We start from the raw sequence: 18,124 nt of genomic DNA on the forward strand, positions 1-18,124 counted from the left end.
TTGTTAGCTGAATTTCCCCTATTAAGGCTACATGCATCCGACCGTTGTTTTTGTCAGTGTGCTATCTGTTTTTCTTAATTGATAGCACTCTGACCAATTTGTTTCCATGGCCCCATACACGCTACCATGTTTTTTACGGATCCACGTGGGAGCGGATCCGTAAATTTGGTATCGCCATAATTGTAACGACCCGCAGAATATAGATAATGTTATTAATACGGTGAACGCCATAATTATTAAAAGTTATTTAATACATTCTATGTACCCCAAAATGGTGGCATTGAAAAATACAACTCGTCCCGCAGAAAAACAAGCCCGCATACGGGCTACATTGTTGGAAAAATAAAAAAAAGTTATAGCTTTGAGATTGCAAAAAAAAAATTGCTGCGTCCTAAGACTATCTGTCACTAGTTTAGTAATGCCCAATCTCCTAACTAATCTAATAGGCGCTGCCACACTGATAATCTAGTGAAAATTGTGTCCCAAAATGTTTATTATTTTAAAAGTTATGAGCTTCTTTCTAAAATATGCAAATGAGGCTATACTAGACAAGTGGCTGTCTATACCAGCGATTCTCCTGAGGGGGAGCTGCCCCACAGCCTCTGACGCTGTCCTATCAGCATGAAGCTGCTTCACACAGTGTGAGAGACTGAGGCTGGAAGGAAGGGGAATCGATTAAAATAGCCATATCTTTGGCGGTGGGCCACCTAGAACGGCCTGGTGGCATATGAGATAAGACGAGATTCTACACTTTTATATGACACCAGGATCGCAGTTCTAGCTGCGACACAACCGGAGGTATCACCATTTGAAAACAAAGTTGGGAATGGAAACTGTATACTATAGGATCACATTGTTCTTCTGGGCAGGGAAGGGGGAGAAGCTGATTGGACAGCGTCATACAGAAAACCTTACCCCACCCAGAGTGAAAAGAACGAGTGACCCCCTATTTGGCAGGTATAGCCAAATTAGCATACTTAGAAAAATGCACATAACTTTGCAAATAATAAAAGTTTTTTTTAAATTCACTGTATTTATCAGCATCAGCGCCTGTTAGATTAGTTAGGAGAAAGGGAATTAATAAACTAGTGACAGATCCTCTTTAAGGAACAAACAAGGCCACATCCTAGAGGGGGTTGCCAGCTTAGGACAATCTTTTTGTTAGACGGGTCATTTGACGATAAGCTGATCGCAGTGTGCCCGCTGCTGGTAATAATAATAATAGTTTTTATTTATATAGCGCCAACATATTCCGTAGCACTTTACAGTCTAGGGGTTACATTGTACAGACAAAATCAGACATTACATATTGACAAAACTAATTTACAATTCAAATAAGAGGAGTGAGGACCCTGCTCGCAAGAGCTTACAATCTATGGTATTTCTAGCCATCAGCTCTAATCTGTGGGGGAACCTGTCAGCACCTGTAGTAATGTTGTGGGGGAAATCAAGTGTTCCTATAGAAATCAATGGGCTGTTCATTTAATGCGTGGACATGTGGTCCCTCAGAGCAAGAAATACAATTTTTAGCCTTTCTCCCAAACAGGAGAATTCCCTAACCGAATATTTCAAAATAGTCTTCTCAACCAGCCCATCCAGTTTCTAAGTAACCTAAATGCATTGAAAGTTGATACTCAATCCGTCCTCTTGAAAGTTATCTCTGAAAACAACCTGCCATATCATGTTTGTCATTTAGCAACCAAAAGAGTTTCCATTCCAGGAAATAAAATGTTAACTTAAGAAGTATTTAACCCCTTGAAGTCACACCGCAGTACTGTGGAGTAAGTAACATAAATGGATCTTCCCTATAGGCTTATAAAATTGGTGTAATTAAAGACTGAAACATTTGTGGTTACCTATCTCTATCCGTGTAGAGGAAAACTGTGGATACTCCGTATTTGCAATACTTAGCTATTTATTATGGGATTCTCCCACGGGTTCCCCAAGCACGGACTAGGCCAATTCATCAGACAAGCATAATCTAATAATTCCTCACACAGCCAGTTCCATGCAATGATGATGCAGAAGTCATTTGCCATCTTGAATGCTCTCTGTTAAAGTATAGTATGGTTCATATTTTATGCTTACTATAGGACTGCTGTTGCTTGCGTGGGAGCATTTTATGAAAAGATGGGCAGGATGTTGGGAAGTTCCTTCCATGAAACTGTGAATAATCTTCTAAAGTCACTAAAAAGTGCAGAGGTAAGTGCCATGCTACTGCCCAGCCACACCTGTTTGGTAGTAAAGGAGGCTTTACAGGTAGGTACGAAGCAAGTAAATACAGTTAAGCCCAATATTTTTGTTTGTGGGAAACTTTGACAAAAAGCTGTCAAAGGGCTTCTAAAGTATCACTTCACTTTAAATAGTGGGTGCCCTTGTGTTTAGTACATATCCTGCCAAAGCGGCTGCTGAGAATGTCCCTAGGGGTTTATGGTGAGGAGTAAGTACACTGTATGGTACAATACACAGCTGTGTAGGGGCAGGCTGAGCGCTCGCACACTGCGTGATGGCCTAGAACTAGGAGAAGGAATCCACAGTCACTGCAGAGCAGCCGAAAATCAGACTTCCCTGCTGTCAGCTATTTTATTTTAGCACAAGGCTTTAAAGAGGCTCTGTCACCACATTATAAGTGCCCTATCTCCTATATAAGGAGATCGGCGCTATAATGTAGGTGACATAAATGCTTTTTATTTAGAAAATCAATCTATTTTAAACCACTTTATTAGCGATTTTTAGCTTTATGCTAATGAGTTTCTTAATGCCCAAGTGGGTGTGTTTTTACTTTCGACCAAGTGGGCGTTGTACAGAGGAGTGTATGATGCTGACCAATCAGCGTCATACACTCCATTCGTTTTCACAGCAGCATCGCGTTCTTACTAGAAAACGATGTGCAGCCACTTACACAGACATTAACGTTAATCAAGTGTCCTGATAATGAATATACATTACCTCCAGCCTCATGTGTATTCAGAATCCTGACACTTCTGAATCATTTCTGTGGGATTTCCAGCAAGGGAAGCGAAATCTCGTTTACATTGTAATCTCGCGAGAGTACGCGTGACTTGCTGGAATCTCACAGAAAAGGTTCAGAAGTGTCAGGATAATGTATATTCATTATCAGGACACTTGATTAACGTTAATGTCTGTGTATGTGGCTGCACATCGTGTTCTAGTAAGAACGCGATGCTGCTGTGCAAATGAATGGAGGAGTGTATGACGCTGATTGGTCAGCGTCATACACTCCTCTGTACAACGCCCACTTGGGCATTAAGAAACGAATTAGCATAAAGCTAAAAATCGCTAATAAAGTGGTTTAAAATAGATCGTTTTTCTAAATAAAAAGCATTACTGTCCCCTACATTACAGCGCCAATCTCCTTATATAGGAGATCGGGCACTTATAATGTGGTTAATATAACAAAATGTTAAAAAAGTGAAAGAGTCTGAAGATATTCCAAATGCACTGTATATATCGGTCACTCTATGTGTATGTTAAAGGTAGTCTCTCATCACATTTTCACCTGCCAAACCGCCAATACTACTATATAAAGAAGGATGATAGTTTTTCAAACATGCGTATGTTGCCCAAGCCAGCCCGTCGTCAACCATAAAAATATGGCCTTCCTCTGGAGGCCATATGCAAATGAGCAGTGACGAGTTCTGCAATTCAGGAAGTGTGACTCTTTCTAAGCAGAAACCACGTACAGCTGACTTGGACAACATAGATATGTTTAAAAAACTATCATCCTTCCCTATATAGCGGTATTAGCGGTTTGGGAAGCAAGAATTAGATGAGACTCCCTTTTAAAGGTCACTGTTCCTTCCATCTATAAGGGCACAGTCTAATACGGGAAGGTACATTTTTGCAAATTATCAAACCGTTTCAAAAATACTTTTGGCTTTTGCTGGTAGTCCAGAAACTGTTTTCAGAAATCAGTAACTTTCCCTTTTTTTTACCAAGTCACAGGGACGCAGTGAAATCCTGATGAGCTTACAAAAAGTTCTTAATGGTCTTGGGGGAGCTGCAGCCTCCAGTCACAGAGACATTTACAAAAATACACGATCCCTTTTGACAGACAGATCCATGGCTGTTAGATGTGCCGATGCCAAGGTAAGTAACTGTATATTCTTTTCTTGTATCATTAAATATGGTTTTACGTTTTCTCATGGAAATACAGGTTAAAAACTATATTAGGATCTAGTGTATGCCGAACACTCTATCATGATATAAATAGCTTTCATTGAATGCCATATATGAGATTTTTTTTTTTTTTATTTATTTTTTTTTCATATATGGGTACAATTTATTACAGGCCTCATGCACAAGTCTGTATTTTGATCAGTATTTTGCTTCAATATTTGGAAGAAAAAACCAGGAGTGAGTCCAAAACACGGAAGAGGTGCAAATCTTTCCATTATAGGTTTCCTCTGTTTACGTTCCACTACTGGTTTTGGCTTCCAAATACTGAAGCAAAATACTGACCAGAATACTGATGTGTGCATGAGGATTTGAAATTCTGCATGTCGAAAAGCAAAACTATACAGAATAAGGCACAATCTGTAAAATAATATAAGCACCACTTATAGTTAAAATGTAATATGAGCTTTCAATGTAATCTCTGTAAATGGCATGGCTAATCCACAAACGGCGTTAACTGGACTGGTCATATGTCTCACGTGCAGTTACATTATGTTTGTGATATAATACCACAATGTATTTTTCTGCAGTGCTTGCTGGAGCTACAGAGTGAAGCTGTGTTTATGTGGACAGCGGAGCTGGAAAATGTAGCCACGCTGTGTTTCAAGGCACTAGAAGGTTCTAACTATGGGGTCAGGGTCGCAGTGTCGAAACTCCTGGGAACGGTTATGGCTACTGCTTTAATGCCAAAACAGGCAGCAGGTAGGTTATGCAAGAAGTCTCTCATTGCACGTTATAGCAACTATTGTAAAAATCATTCGGTTTACTAAATTACATTTATTTTAGCAGCTGCATGAGTTTTATTACATACCGTAACCTGAAAGAGTGGGTTTACAACCTTAAAGTACACCTATTGTCATGATTTTTTTTCACCAGCAGGTTAAATCAATTTTGAGCGTTTTAATAATATACTTGGTTATAGTGCTCCTTTTCTTTAGTACAGAGCATGATTTCTCCGCTACCCAAAACATACTTGTAAAAAAACTTGCTACCACTAGGAGGCCAATCTGTATGCGGCTTTTATTCAGGCAAGTAATAGCAATGTAGTGCTGTATCCAGAGCAACCCTCTAGAGGCAGCTGAGATGTTTGAGTATTTTTGTGTAGGGGAGGTGGATGGGCAGTACTAACAAAATTGAGCACCACAACCCTATTAAAGGGGTTATCCGCTTTGGACAAATCCTGCTTGTTACAAAGGTCCCTTAACAATAAGCTGATCACATAGAGTTTCCTTCTGGAAACCCCAACGATCATCTGTACTCTGTGGGGAAATGTGGAAGTAAATGTAACATTTTTGATTCATGATGGATTCCATCAACTGTATTGCACAGATAATAATTTACAGGAATAATAATTTGCAGGTATAATCCAATTTACTTAAATTAAAACTTATGTCTATTCTATATTTTATGTATAGTAATATTCGTCTAGGGCAAAAATATCTGCTTTCTTTTTGTTTATTTTGCTTGTCTGGAGAGTCTAATTGGCCATGCATCTCAAACTAGTGATCATATTCAGAATTGGGCTGCAGTTACAAGCCGTTCTGACAATCCGCGTTATACACAAAGATCCAAGGGGCAAGATGTATTAAGACTGGCGTATCGTACGCCAGTCTTAAGAAACCGTTCGCTGGAGTAAGATGCAACGCATTTATTGCCTCTTGTGTCACATTTTTTGGCTGCGGCCAGGCCAAATTTATAAAAAGTATAAAAAAAAAAACAAAGCAAGAAAAGAAACCCACTCTGTTTCTCACCTCAGGCTTTTACATGTTACTGACGCTGCCCGGCGTCTGTGCCTTGTATAAGCTGCGGTCTGCTGTAAGAGCCTGAGGGTAGAAACGGAATGGTAAGGTGAGTACATAATAAATAAATCTATACAAATTTAATTTTTTATTATTATTATTGTCCGATGGGGAAAGGGGGCTTAGTATTATCGGGGCACGGCATGGGGTTCCCTCTTGATATGTCCCACAGAGTGAAATCTATTCCAGCTAGAGAATTTCAGGTATAATTTATGCCACTTTCTGGCGTAAATTATAGTAAATCTGTCGGGCTGCGGTGACCCCGTCCTTTAAACCAAACCCCTATTGCAAATAATAAACAAATTAAAAGTTTTGGGCCTTTTTGACATTTCTACACCGGAAGACTGGCGTAAAAAGGTGAACAAATTCGTTAGGTTCCATGTTGGATCTTCCTAACCATGATTGAGACATCTGCCGATCTGTTTCCACCCTTTATTTATTCAGAGTTTTAATTTTATTACTAAAGTGATGCGTCAGAATGTGAAGAAAGCCACATTAGAGGAGGTACTGGAGCTGATGGCAACTGGATTTCTACGTGGAGGTTCTGGATTCCTTAAAAGTGGAGGAGAAATGCTAAAGGGTGGAGGATCCATCAGTCGAGAAGTCCGAGTGGGTGTGACGCAGGTTAGTGATCGACATGCTTGCATTGCAGTCCTTTGAAAACTAGAAAAGCCATAATAGTCCAATTGATGAGGTTCACTCGGCTGGGAAAACTAGCAATCCCAAGAACAAGTATTCCCAGTCCCTATTCCACTGTCTCTTAAGGTCTATGGGAGATCTGAAAACAACCAAGTGAGCGTGCTTAACTGTTTCCATATCAACCCCACGCACATTAATGTAGTGATTGCACAGTCTGGCTATTTCACTTTTGGGAACAGAGCCCGGACACCCTCAATCTCTTAAACAGTAGATGTTCCAAAAGTTCGATAATGAAGAGGAGGTGGAAAACAAAAGATTGAGAGAAAAACTGAAGTTCGAAAAGGAATATTTGCATATATTGCTAATGTTTTTCTTTACCAATAGGCATATGTGGTGTTTGTCACGGCGTTAGGAGGGCAATGGCTGGAGCGCAATTTTGCCACATTTCTCTCTCATGTACTTGACCTTGTGTCACATCCTCGTGCTACACAGACACATGTGGAGGCGGTCTATTCCAGAAGATGTGTGTCCTTTATTCTACGAGCCACAGTTGGCAGTTTGCTAGGGGAAAAGGCTCAAAATGCAGCAGCTAAAGAAATATGCCAGGCTATCGGCAAACAAATGAAATCTGTGGGTAAGAAGTCCATAAACTGTTTTTTTAAATTTTTCAAACCAGACAACCCCCTTATAACCGTGTTAAACACACAATATAGATTAGAACTGCATACTAGGCATTGAATAACACTATTTTTGTTTTATCTGTCTTTTGCAGAGGCTGTTGTAAATGACGCCAACAATGAAAATAAAGTTGGTACCGCAGATGTATCTGCCAGTCAGCATGTAATGGTTTGTGCTCTGCAGGAGCTGGGAAGCCTGGTTCAAAGTCTGAATTCTACTGCATCTCCTCTTATACAGGAGCCTTCCATAGGTAGGTCAGTCAGACAACATACACATATTCTGAGTGCTGTGTACTATGCATACAAATACATCTTTATTCATACATAGGGCTTCTGGATACGGTCACCTCGGTGCTTCTTCACCCCAGCATGGCGGCAAGGCTAGCAGCGGCGTGGTGTTTACGTTGTGTTGCTGTAGCTCTACCTTATCAGCTGACTCCACTCTTGGACAGGTGTGCAGAGAGACTTCATAACCTTAAAAATTCACCAGAAGCTGTTAGTGGGTATAGCTTTGCTATGGCTGCCCTGCTTGGAGGCGTACATCAGTGCCCCTTGGGTATTCCCCACTCCAAAGGAAAGGTAAGAAAATAGCATTTAGCCTCTCAAAAAAAAAAAATGTAAATGGGTTGACTCCCTTTTTCTTAATTGCTTTGGTGTGAGTCCTTTGTGTTAGGACAATTCTACCATCATGATGAAAATTTTCCTGAACAGGTCTGTGCTAATGCTATGCTTGTATCCGGTAATAAGGATCTTAGAAGACATGTCGACTTAAAGGAGGCTACCCAGCTTCTTTTTTCTTAGTGACCCCATCTGTTAGTAAACACTGGATACTAATATTTACAAGAATACCACAGCTAGAGTAATGCTGCCTACGCACATTAGTATAATGCTGGCAGATCCTGCTAAAAAAATATATGGTGTATGAGGGCCTCCGAACTGCCCCATGCCACATTTTAGGGAGATTCCTGATCCGTTCGTACTGCTGGGATATAAGCCACTGCCAGAAGTGTTTAACAGTAGACTGTTTCCTTTTCCTCATTGAAATAAACATGCATTCTTGGAGTGTACATGTTTATAAGGATGTTAGGGGAGGTGGCCCTAAAAGATTCTTAGTGTATGGAATGAGTGCTACTGATGATTACCTATCCATTGTTTATCGAGTCCAGGACTCCAAATTAGGCTGGCTAGAAAATTTATTTCAGATCCATTACAAGGGAACGAACGATGATTCTATCCTAAATAGTTGTGCGTTTATTCATATTGGATTCATTAAAGCTGCTTAAGGAGGATCTGTCACTAGTTTAGTAATGTCCAATCTTCTAGCTAATCTAATATGCACTGCCACACTGATAATGCTAGTGAAAATTGTGTCCCAAAAAGTTTATTATTTTAAAAGTTAAAAACTTATTTCCAAATATGCAAGCCTATACTAGACAAGTGGGTGTCAACAGCAGCGATTGTCCTGAAGTGGAGCTATGTCACAGCCTCTGACGCTGTCCTATCAGTATGAAGCTGCTTCACACAGTGTGAGAGACTGAGGCTGGAGGGAAGGGGGATCACTTAAAATAGCCATATCTCAGGCTGTGGACCACCTGGAACAGTGTTTCTGGTGGCATATAAAAGATGAGATTTTAATCTTTCATATGCCACCAGCATCGCAGTTCTAGCTGTGAAATAACCAGAGATATCACCTGTCTGGAATGGAAGCTATATACTATATGATCATGCTGTGTTGCTGCGCTGGGAAGAGGAGAACTATATGACGCTGATAGGACAACACCGCCCAGAGTGACGAGAAAGAGCAACCTCCCAATTGGCTATTCGTGCCAAATTGGCATATTTAGAAAAATGCTCAGAATTTTGCAAATATGTTTTTGAAAAAAAATACACTGTAGTTATCAGCATCATAGCGCCAATTAGATTAGCTAGGATATAGGGCATTAATAAACTAGTGACAGATCCTCTTTAACAAAAGGAAATTTCAAGACCTCGTACCTCAGCACTGGTCCAATTTTTACTTAAAAGTCAGACATGGCATGCAGTTGTCAGAAGTCAACCATATATATGATTTATAATACATATTCACCATATATCAATATATAACTGTGGTTGGGATTGAAGACTATATTCTATAAGAGTTTTAGGTTTTCTGTTTTTGTTTTAACATCTATAATTGAAACGTATCTACTTTTGCAGATGGTAGTCAGTATTGCTGAAGACCTGCTCCGCACAGCATCACAGAACAGCAGACTCTCTCTGCAGCGCACACAGGCTGGGTGGTTGCTCCTGGGTGCTCTGATGACATTAGGTAAGTGCAGTATGGTTTCTAAACTATCAACCCTTGTATTTTTAGTCATACCATTTAGCAGAATTGTGGAAACCTGCTGGCTGTGCAATTTATATTTCTGTGAATTAATAAGAAAATTGAAGGAGTATTCCCATCATATAAAGTGATCGGTATGGTTCTTAACTCTGGGACCCCCACCGATCCTTAGAATGAAATGGCCACAGTGGTAGGGAACTGCAGCACGTCCTCATTTAAGTGAATAGGGCCGCTAAATCAGGGATGCAGCCCCTTTATTCTCAGGATCGGTGGCTGTTCCAGGTGTCTACCCCGCCCCCCAACCGATTGTAAAGTGATGGGATATCCTAGTGATATGCCATTTCTTTATAGGATGGGAATAACGCTATAATGGTTTCCTGTACTATACTGTATGTCACTCAACTATACAAATGTTTCCTTAGTTGTTAGGCAAAATGTATATTTTATTATAATGGTTTCTATATCTGTAGTTTGATACCAGTACACGTGTTCATTTCCAGGTCCTTCAGTTGTGCGGTACCATCTTCCTAAAATGCTTCTGCTGTGGAGAAATGTCTTCCCTCGCTCCTTGAAAGAGTTGGAGGCTGAAAAGGCTCGGGGAGACTCTTTTACTTGGCAAGTGACGCTGGAAGGCCGTGCTGGAGCACTATGTGGTAAGGCTCTCCTGTAAATTGGCTAATTACTGTAAGAAAACTAAGAACAGCTTTTACTGTGGAACAAGAAGGTGTTTCTCGGATTCTCCAGTTCATGTCATAAAAGCCTCTTCTGCTGTCTTCAGCATTTATATTTTCTAGATATTAACATGTTCAAATAATGGGCCATATTACCTCCTCATTGTCTTCTTGGATTGATCTGCTGGATTGTTGCTTAACAATTACCCTAAGTGCGCGTGTGTGTGTGTGTGTGTGTGTGTGTGTGTGTGTGTATATATATATATATATATATATATACATACATCCATCCATACTAGTCCTACTCCATGAATTAGAATATCATCAAAAAGTTCATTTATTTCAGTAATGCAATTAAGAAAGTGTCTCTCATATATTATATAGATTCATTACATGCTGAGTGATCTATTTCCAGCATTTTTTTCTATTAGTGTTGATGATTATGGCTAACAGTTAATGAAAACACAAAGTTTAATGTCTCAGAAAGTTAGAATATTATATAAGCCCAATTTCAAAAATGATTTTTAATACCGAAATGTTGGCCTACTGAAAAGTATGTACAGTAAATGCCCTCAATACTTGGTGGGGGCTCCTTTTGCATGAATGCGGTGTGGCATGGAGGCGATCAGCCTGTGGCACTGCTAAGGTGTTATGGAAGCCCAGGTTGCTTTGATAGCGGCCTTCAGCTCGTCTGCATTGTTGGGTCTGGTGTCTCTCATCTCCCTCTTGACAATACCACATAGATTCTCTATGGGGTTTAGGTCAGCCGAGTTTGCTGGCCAATCAAGCGCAGTGATACTGTCGTTATTTAACCAAGTATTGGTACTTTTGGCAGTGTGGGCAGGTGCCAAGTCCTGCTGGAAAATGAAATCGGCATCTCCATAAAGCTGGTCAGCAGAGGGAGGCATGAAGTGCTGTAAAATTTCCTGATAGACGGCTGCGCTGACTGGACTTCATATAACACAGTGACCAACACTGTTGCCCAGTAGTCCAAAGTCCTGTTTTCAGATGAAAGTAAATTTTGCATTTCATTTGGAAATCTCGGTCCCAGAGTCTGGAGGAAGAGTGGAGAGGCATCAATCCAAGTTGCTTGCGGTCCAGTGTGAAGTTTCCACAGTCCACAGCAAACTCGCCTGACCTAAACCCCATAGAGAATCTATAGGGTACTGTCAAGAGGACGATGAGACCCCAGACCCAACAATGCAGACGAGCTGAAGGACGCTATCAAAGCAACCTGGGCTTCCATAACACCTCAGCAGTGCCACAGGCTGATCGCCTCCATGCCACGCCGCATTGATGCAGTAATTCATGCAGAAAGAACCCTAACCAAGTATTGAGTGCATATACCATACATACTTTTCAGTAGGCCAACATTTCGGTATTCAAAATAATTTTTGAAATTGGGCTTCTATAATATTCAAATTTTCTGAGACACAAAATTTTGTGTTTCCATTGACTGTTAGCCATAATCATCAACATTAGAAGAAAAAAATGCTGGAAATAGATCACTCTGAGTGTAATGCATCTATAGAATATAAGAGCTTCACTTTTCGAATTGAATTACTGAAATAAACTTTTTGATGATATTCTAAGTCATTGGGAAGGACTAGTATATAATATTGTAATTCACAAATTATTTTTGACATTGATATTTTATGTATATACCTTCTGTCCTGCCTTGTAGCTAACGTTTATAAACACTTTTTTTTTCTTTATCTTTCAAGCCATGCGTAGTTTTGTTGCTCATTGTCAGGAGCTACTCACAGAGGATGTGATCCGGAAGCTCATGACACCCATTGAGTGTGCTATGACCATGATGTCTCAGTAAGTATAGTATTGAATCCTGGGCTGTTGATCCTGTTATTTTGCGGTCTGACAGCCAGAAGCACTTGCAATAGCAATACCTGTTGTCAGGGTTATACAACAATGTTGGTGTTTTAAAGTGCAGTGAATGTACATATAGCTTTGCTATGCATACTCTGCTTAGACTGTGAGGGAAGCGTAATGCCTCTGTTTTTGACACTGTACCTTTGCTCTACTTATAGCATTCTGTCTGTGATTAAAGCTCATGGTGCTCACCTAAAGGCAAGTGCTGCAATGGTCCGGCTAAGACTGTATGACATTTTGGCTCTGTTGCCTCCAAAGACATATGAAGGTGAGGACATTGCATGGTTTTTGTGACCTGTAGGTAGATCATGTGTGTTGTTGTTTTAATTATTCATTCCGAGACAGTATCCAAAAAACAAACTAGCACCATTGGTATAGCCCTTGCCACTAGAAGACTGACACTAGGTCTAGGTATTAAAAGTCTTGGTTCTGCCCACGCAGGCCATACCCTTCCCACAGACACTGGCTAAATGAGTTTTAGCCTAGTGTCTGTAGGAGGCAGACTTGACCTGATAAACACGTCTGCTGCTATTTTTTTAAATTTATCTAGTCTCCTTCAGTTGCAGGTGGGTTGTTGGTCTGGTCACCACGGTCTTTCCCTCACTGCTGGTCACCAAACCTAACATTCTGCATCCGCAAAGTGAGTGCCAATAACCCCACTATTTGTGCGAGGTTACTGAAGAGGTTGAACCTGCACGCACCCGAAGATTATGGAGGATTAGAATGAAAATCCCCCTCCTCCCCCCCCCCCCCCCCAAGGGGTCACTCATTTCCACCTATACTCTAGAGAACTTTTCCCTTGTGGGACTTCCTATCTAAGGCTATGTTCACACAGAGTTTTTTTTGACGCAGAAACCGCGCCGCAAACTCGTCAAAAACGGACCGAAAATGCCTCCCATTGATTTCAATGGGAGGCGGAGGCGTCTTTTTCCCGCGAGTGGTAAAACCGGCTTGCGGGAGAATGAAGGGACATGCCCTATCTTTGGGCGTTTACGCCTCTGACCTCCCATTGACATCAATGGGAGGCGCAGAAAGCGTATTTCACAGCGTTTTATGCCCGCGGCGCTCAATGGTCGCGGGCGAAAAACGCAGCGAAAATCTGCATGCAGGGAGAGGAAAATCTGGCTCAAACTTCCAAACTGAATTTTGCAAAAAAAACTCTGTGTGAACATAGCCTAAGGAAGGATTTGTTTTATTGGGAGAGTGCACCCTATCTGGGGACATACGTGAGGGTATCTGCTGCACATCTCCTTGTACCAGGACAGGAATACTAGGGGAACCACTGTCATTTTCTTCCCTACATGCCTTTTTAGTGGTGGGAGACTGAGCGCCACACTGCACCATTCTTGTGACATCACTTTGCTCGTCCCCTTAGCGCTGCAGGCCAGGTTTTTCTACTTTAGTCCCCGGCCTGCAACAGAACTCGGCCGCTGACTCCACTTTATCCTGGGGCTCTATTGGTCAGCCAATTGGAGGAATTAGTTTTTTCTGGAGGCGGACTCAAGAGGAGAGTGGCCTTTCCTCATCGCAGGCTTTTGGAAGGGTCGGTCTTCTGCTACCCGCATGGTTTAATCGGCAAATCTCTGGGTGCCGGCGCCATTTCTCAGTGCTGCTCTTCAGGAGTGGGGAACTATTCAGCTGCTGCTCCCGGTGCTCTCATTTTCATCTTCTTCGCCTCCTCAGCCTTTCCAGTCTTCTGCAAATGGTTCACAGCACAGGGGTCCGGTAGGTCAGTCATATGGCTGATTTATCTTTTTTTTTTTTTTTTAGGGTTCACTTTTTTCCTTTATGTGCAGTGCTCTCCAATCTTCCTACTGACACTTTTGGTTGTACCTTGTGACATGTCCTCATCACAGAAGAATTCCACCAGGCGGCCATGTTTTTTTACCTTTTAATTGTGGCGGTTGTAATAAGCTTTATTGTTGCTAGTCTACCCACAGTGTCTGTGACCCTGGACCCCCAGGATGCTACCCCCCCCCCTGGGTGTGGCACCCTGAATGGGCCGTCGTCTTTGCTTTAGGCCTTAGGTGACATTTCCAGACTCTCCCAAATCATGGCTGAGTATTTGGAGTTCTTGCCTTCCCAGATGGTGGCCGAACTCAATGCCCTCCTGTCCCATGAATAATACACACAGTCTACCTCTTGCGATAAATCCGATAAGAGGCGCTGAAGTACCGGGGACAAGTCCTGTTCCCCTTCAGGTTCCTTCAATGGGTCCCCTGTTAGATGTTAGAGGCATCAATGGTGACGCTGTCTCTAACCACTGAAAAAAGGAATGATCACAGCATCGGTATAGTATAATGGGTGCAAGCCTTACAGGAACCTGATCCAAGGTCCCATGAATGGAGACCGAAAAATTCAAAAGGGAAGGCAGCACATCCAAAATAACAGGAATTTATTGACCCACAAATTCAACGTTTCAGTCCAACAGGACCTTTCTCAGGCATGTGAATATACAAAAAGACCAGAGTATATAAGGACTCAAAGAGCCAGAAATACCAATAATACCATCTACATAAATAGTATAAAAAACACAGAATACATTGTAATATATATAAAAAAAAATACATGACATAATGCATATCCGCAATAATAAATGGTAAATGGGATAAATGTGCACACCATGCGTTTAAGGCTATCCTGTAATAGGGAAAGATAGCAAAAGTGCCTTAATTATACAGGTGTAAGTGAATTAAAAATAGCAATGTATAACTACATACACTGCAGCGTGTGAACTTCCTGTACATCCGTCTCGGTGTCTCCCAACTTTCTACTGCGCAGGTCCATTCAAAAACATATTGCTGTTTCACCACTAGAGGGCGCAGCGAGATCAAAGAGCGCATGCGTGTCAGGAGAACAGACCAAACGTCTATCGTATCTATGTTAGTCAATCAGACTACAATAGCGCATGCGCACCACGATAGATTCTCGCAAAATTACAACAGGAGACATATCTATATCATGCCATTTTAAAAGACAGCATATATCCTATCATATAGGATCATGACTAGAACACTTCTATACGACAAAAGGGAGACTATATCAGGACTAGAAAATAAGGCTAGATAGACGTGCCTTACAAAAATGAAAAATACAACGTAAAACATTCCTATATGATAAATAGACACACTGTATAGCCGTAGATTCATTACATACACCTAAATTTTATATAGAGATCACAACTAAGGGCTAATTCTACAATAGGGAGTAATCAATATTAGATAATTCATTTGAGGTATTATCACATGGAAGCAAAAAGATAATAAAGTGTGTATAAATGTGATCAAAAAGATAACTAAATATAGGGTCATATAATTGACCTAAATAAAGTGACAATGAAGAATTTTTATATAGTGTAATAGCCCTATAACTGGAGATCAATTGCCAGATGTTAAATTACTCCTAAAGTGCGTAATGTTGCACTAATATTTAATTAATCGAAATATAGGCTATCCCCAACATACTTTTGAAGAGTACATAAACAGGTACGTATACTATTTATGAATGAGATCTGACTTATGCACATCAAAAACACCTCGCACGATATGAAAATCCACGCATAAGGAGAATGGAACAATTGAGTTTCAGAGGAGGAAGTCCACACATCATTTTCCATCTAGGGAAAAATATATAAAAGAATATACAAAGAGAACAATTAATATATAATCATACAACTTGCATATAAGGTCATATAATATGAGCTAAAAAAAATATATATATATGTTCAATTTATCATATCATATATTCAAGACACATCGAGGATATACAGGCGTCTCCCATAGCAACCGACATAGCTAAATATACCCTTCATGTGACGTCAAAGTTAAGTCCATTAGGTGATAATGTATTGAGCCGGAAAATCCATTCCAGTTCTCTACGTTTGCGTTTCGCTGTTCTATCACCCCCTCTCCTATGTAACGGTACATCATCTATGATCCAAAATTTGAGATCACCAATACTAAAAACCGGTAGATCAAGTCTCTTCGTGTGAATAGTCGATTTGTGTTTATTGATCCTGACTCTACACTCCTGTGTAGTTTCTCCGATGTAAATAAATTTGCATGGGCATTGTAAGGCGTTTATAACAAATGTGGAGGAACAAGTTAAGAAATGTCTGATCTGAAATATTCTACCACTAACAGGGTCAGTGAACATGTTCCCCTTGACAAGATTAGTACAATTTCCACAATTAAGGCATGGGAAGCAACCAGTTCTAGGAGGAGCCAATGTAATTTGATGACCTCTACGTGGGGATCCAACATCTGCATGAACCAATTTGTCCCTCATATTCTTAGATCGCCTAAATGCCATTCTTAGAGGTGATTTAAATGCCGTCTCTAACCAGTTGTCTTCTCCCTCCGTTGTATCCTCATATTTGGATTCAGAATCTGAGTAGGACTCACAACTGACAGCAACCATTCGAGGCATTGATACCTGCTGTCAGAAACACCTTTCATGTAAAGGATGACCCCCCCCCCCCCATCTCCCCTTCTCGGGAAGAGACACCCTTACAGCACCCACATAGCCAAAGGCTATGCTTTCTAAACAGAGTTTGAGACTATTTTATGCAAAGAATAGAAACCTCCTGACCTGGACACATTGATACTATGTTTCCCTCTCACGAGGACTTGATCTCTAAATGGTCTATTTCTACTTCTGTGGATCCACCTATCTCAGGGGTGTCTAAGAGCAGCATCACAAAGTGACGCTTTTGACAAGAAGTTGGATTACCGGACAAAGTTTGCATTCGTGGCTGCAGGTTCTGCTCTGCCCCCGGCTTCTGCTTGGGTGAGTAAGGCTTGCTCGGTTTGGAGTAAATAACTGAACATGGGTATCTTGGAAGGTGCGCCTATGGTTGGCATTGCGTCTCAGGTAATTGAAGCTTCAAAGTTCTATTTTGAGACTTCTCTTGAGTCAGCCTGCTTCAATACCCGCTATACAGCTTTCCATTTGGCTGAAACTTTGGGCGGTCTATAAGGCTTCCAAAAAAAGCCCTCATTGGCCTTCTCTTTGTTGGTGGCTGACTTTTTGGGAAACGTCTGGACAAGATTATTTCTTAGGCTACTGGAAGTAAGGGTTCTCATTTGCCTAAGAAATGGCCCTGCCGCCCGCAGCCTTCTATCCATCCTCAGATGTTCCTGTCCTTACCCAACTTGCTGAGCCCAGATGCCCTTCTTCCAAGTTCTGCCCTGCTGGGCAATAGCTACATAAGACCCAGAAGTCCTGCTCTGCCAAGATAACTTTAGTCTAAAGGTGTCTCCCCACCCGTGTTGGCTTTCCGCACGGGCAGGACAACTACTTTCCTTTCAGGAGATATGGCTCGCTCATGTGAATGACTCCTGGGTTCGGAAGGTGGTGTTGACAGGTTACATGATGGAGTTCCCAATATGTGTGTCACCGTAAATGTAAGGCCTATTTCTTCTGGTGGGAACGGTGTAGTTTCCATCCAATGGCATGCTCCACACATAGTATCATGTCCTTCCTACAATCAGGCCAGGAGCTAGGAATTGGATTGTCTTCCCTTAAGGGCTTGTTTACACGAGCGTGTATTACGTCCGTGCAACGTGCGTGATTTTGACGCGTGTTGTACGGACCTATGTTAGTCTATGGGGCATTGCAGACAGTCCGTGAGTTTTGCGCAGCGTGAGTCCGCTGCGAAAAACTCACAACATGTCCTATATTTGTTCGTTGTTCGCACATCACGCACCCATTGAAGTCAATGGGTGCGTGAAAACCACGCATGCAACACGGAAGCACTTCCGTGGGACAAGCGTGATTCGTGCAACAGCAGTGAAAAGGATGATTGAAAACAGAAAATTACCACGTGCTTTTCTGTTTACAAACATCCAAACGGAGTGTCATAATGATGGCGGCTGCGCGAAAAGCACTTAGCCGCGCATCATACGGGGCTGACACACGCAGCTGTCAAGT

At 41.4% G+C, this 18,124-nt stretch overlaps 1 protein-coding gene across 1 annotated transcript in view; it reads left to right on the forward strand.

Annotated features, from left to right (window-relative positions):
• HEATR5B (HEAT repeat containing 5B) overlaps nucleotides 1-18,124 on the forward strand; it is an 80,242-nt gene that overhangs the window by 2,863 nt on the left and 59,255 nt on the right. The window contains exons 4-14 of the mRNA XM_075862810.1: nucleotides 2,094-2,202; nucleotides 3,961-4,110; nucleotides 4,728-4,899; nucleotides 6,463-6,620; nucleotides 7,020-7,269; nucleotides 7,408-7,563; nucleotides 7,641-7,891; nucleotides 9,509-9,620; nucleotides 10,136-10,288; nucleotides 12,031-12,130; nucleotides 12,352-12,461. Of these exons, the coding sequence (XP_075718925.1) occupies nucleotides 2,094-2,202; nucleotides 3,961-4,110; nucleotides 4,728-4,899; nucleotides 6,463-6,620; nucleotides 7,020-7,269; nucleotides 7,408-7,563; nucleotides 7,641-7,891; nucleotides 9,509-9,620; nucleotides 10,136-10,288; nucleotides 12,031-12,130; nucleotides 12,352-12,461 (1,721 nt within the window). The remainder of the gene's footprint in view (nucleotides 1-2,093; nucleotides 2,203-3,960; nucleotides 4,111-4,727; nucleotides 4,900-6,462; nucleotides 6,621-7,019; nucleotides 7,270-7,407; nucleotides 7,564-7,640; nucleotides 7,892-9,508; nucleotides 9,621-10,135; nucleotides 10,289-12,030; nucleotides 12,131-12,351; nucleotides 12,462-18,124) is intronic.

The sequence above is a fragment of the Rhinoderma darwinii genome, chromosome 4 (assembly GCF_050947455.1).
Source record: "Rhinoderma darwinii isolate aRhiDar2 chromosome 4, aRhiDar2.hap1, whole genome shotgun sequence".
Classification (NCBI taxonomy): Eukaryota; Metazoa; Chordata; class Amphibia; order Anura; family Rhinodermatidae; genus Rhinoderma; species Rhinoderma darwinii.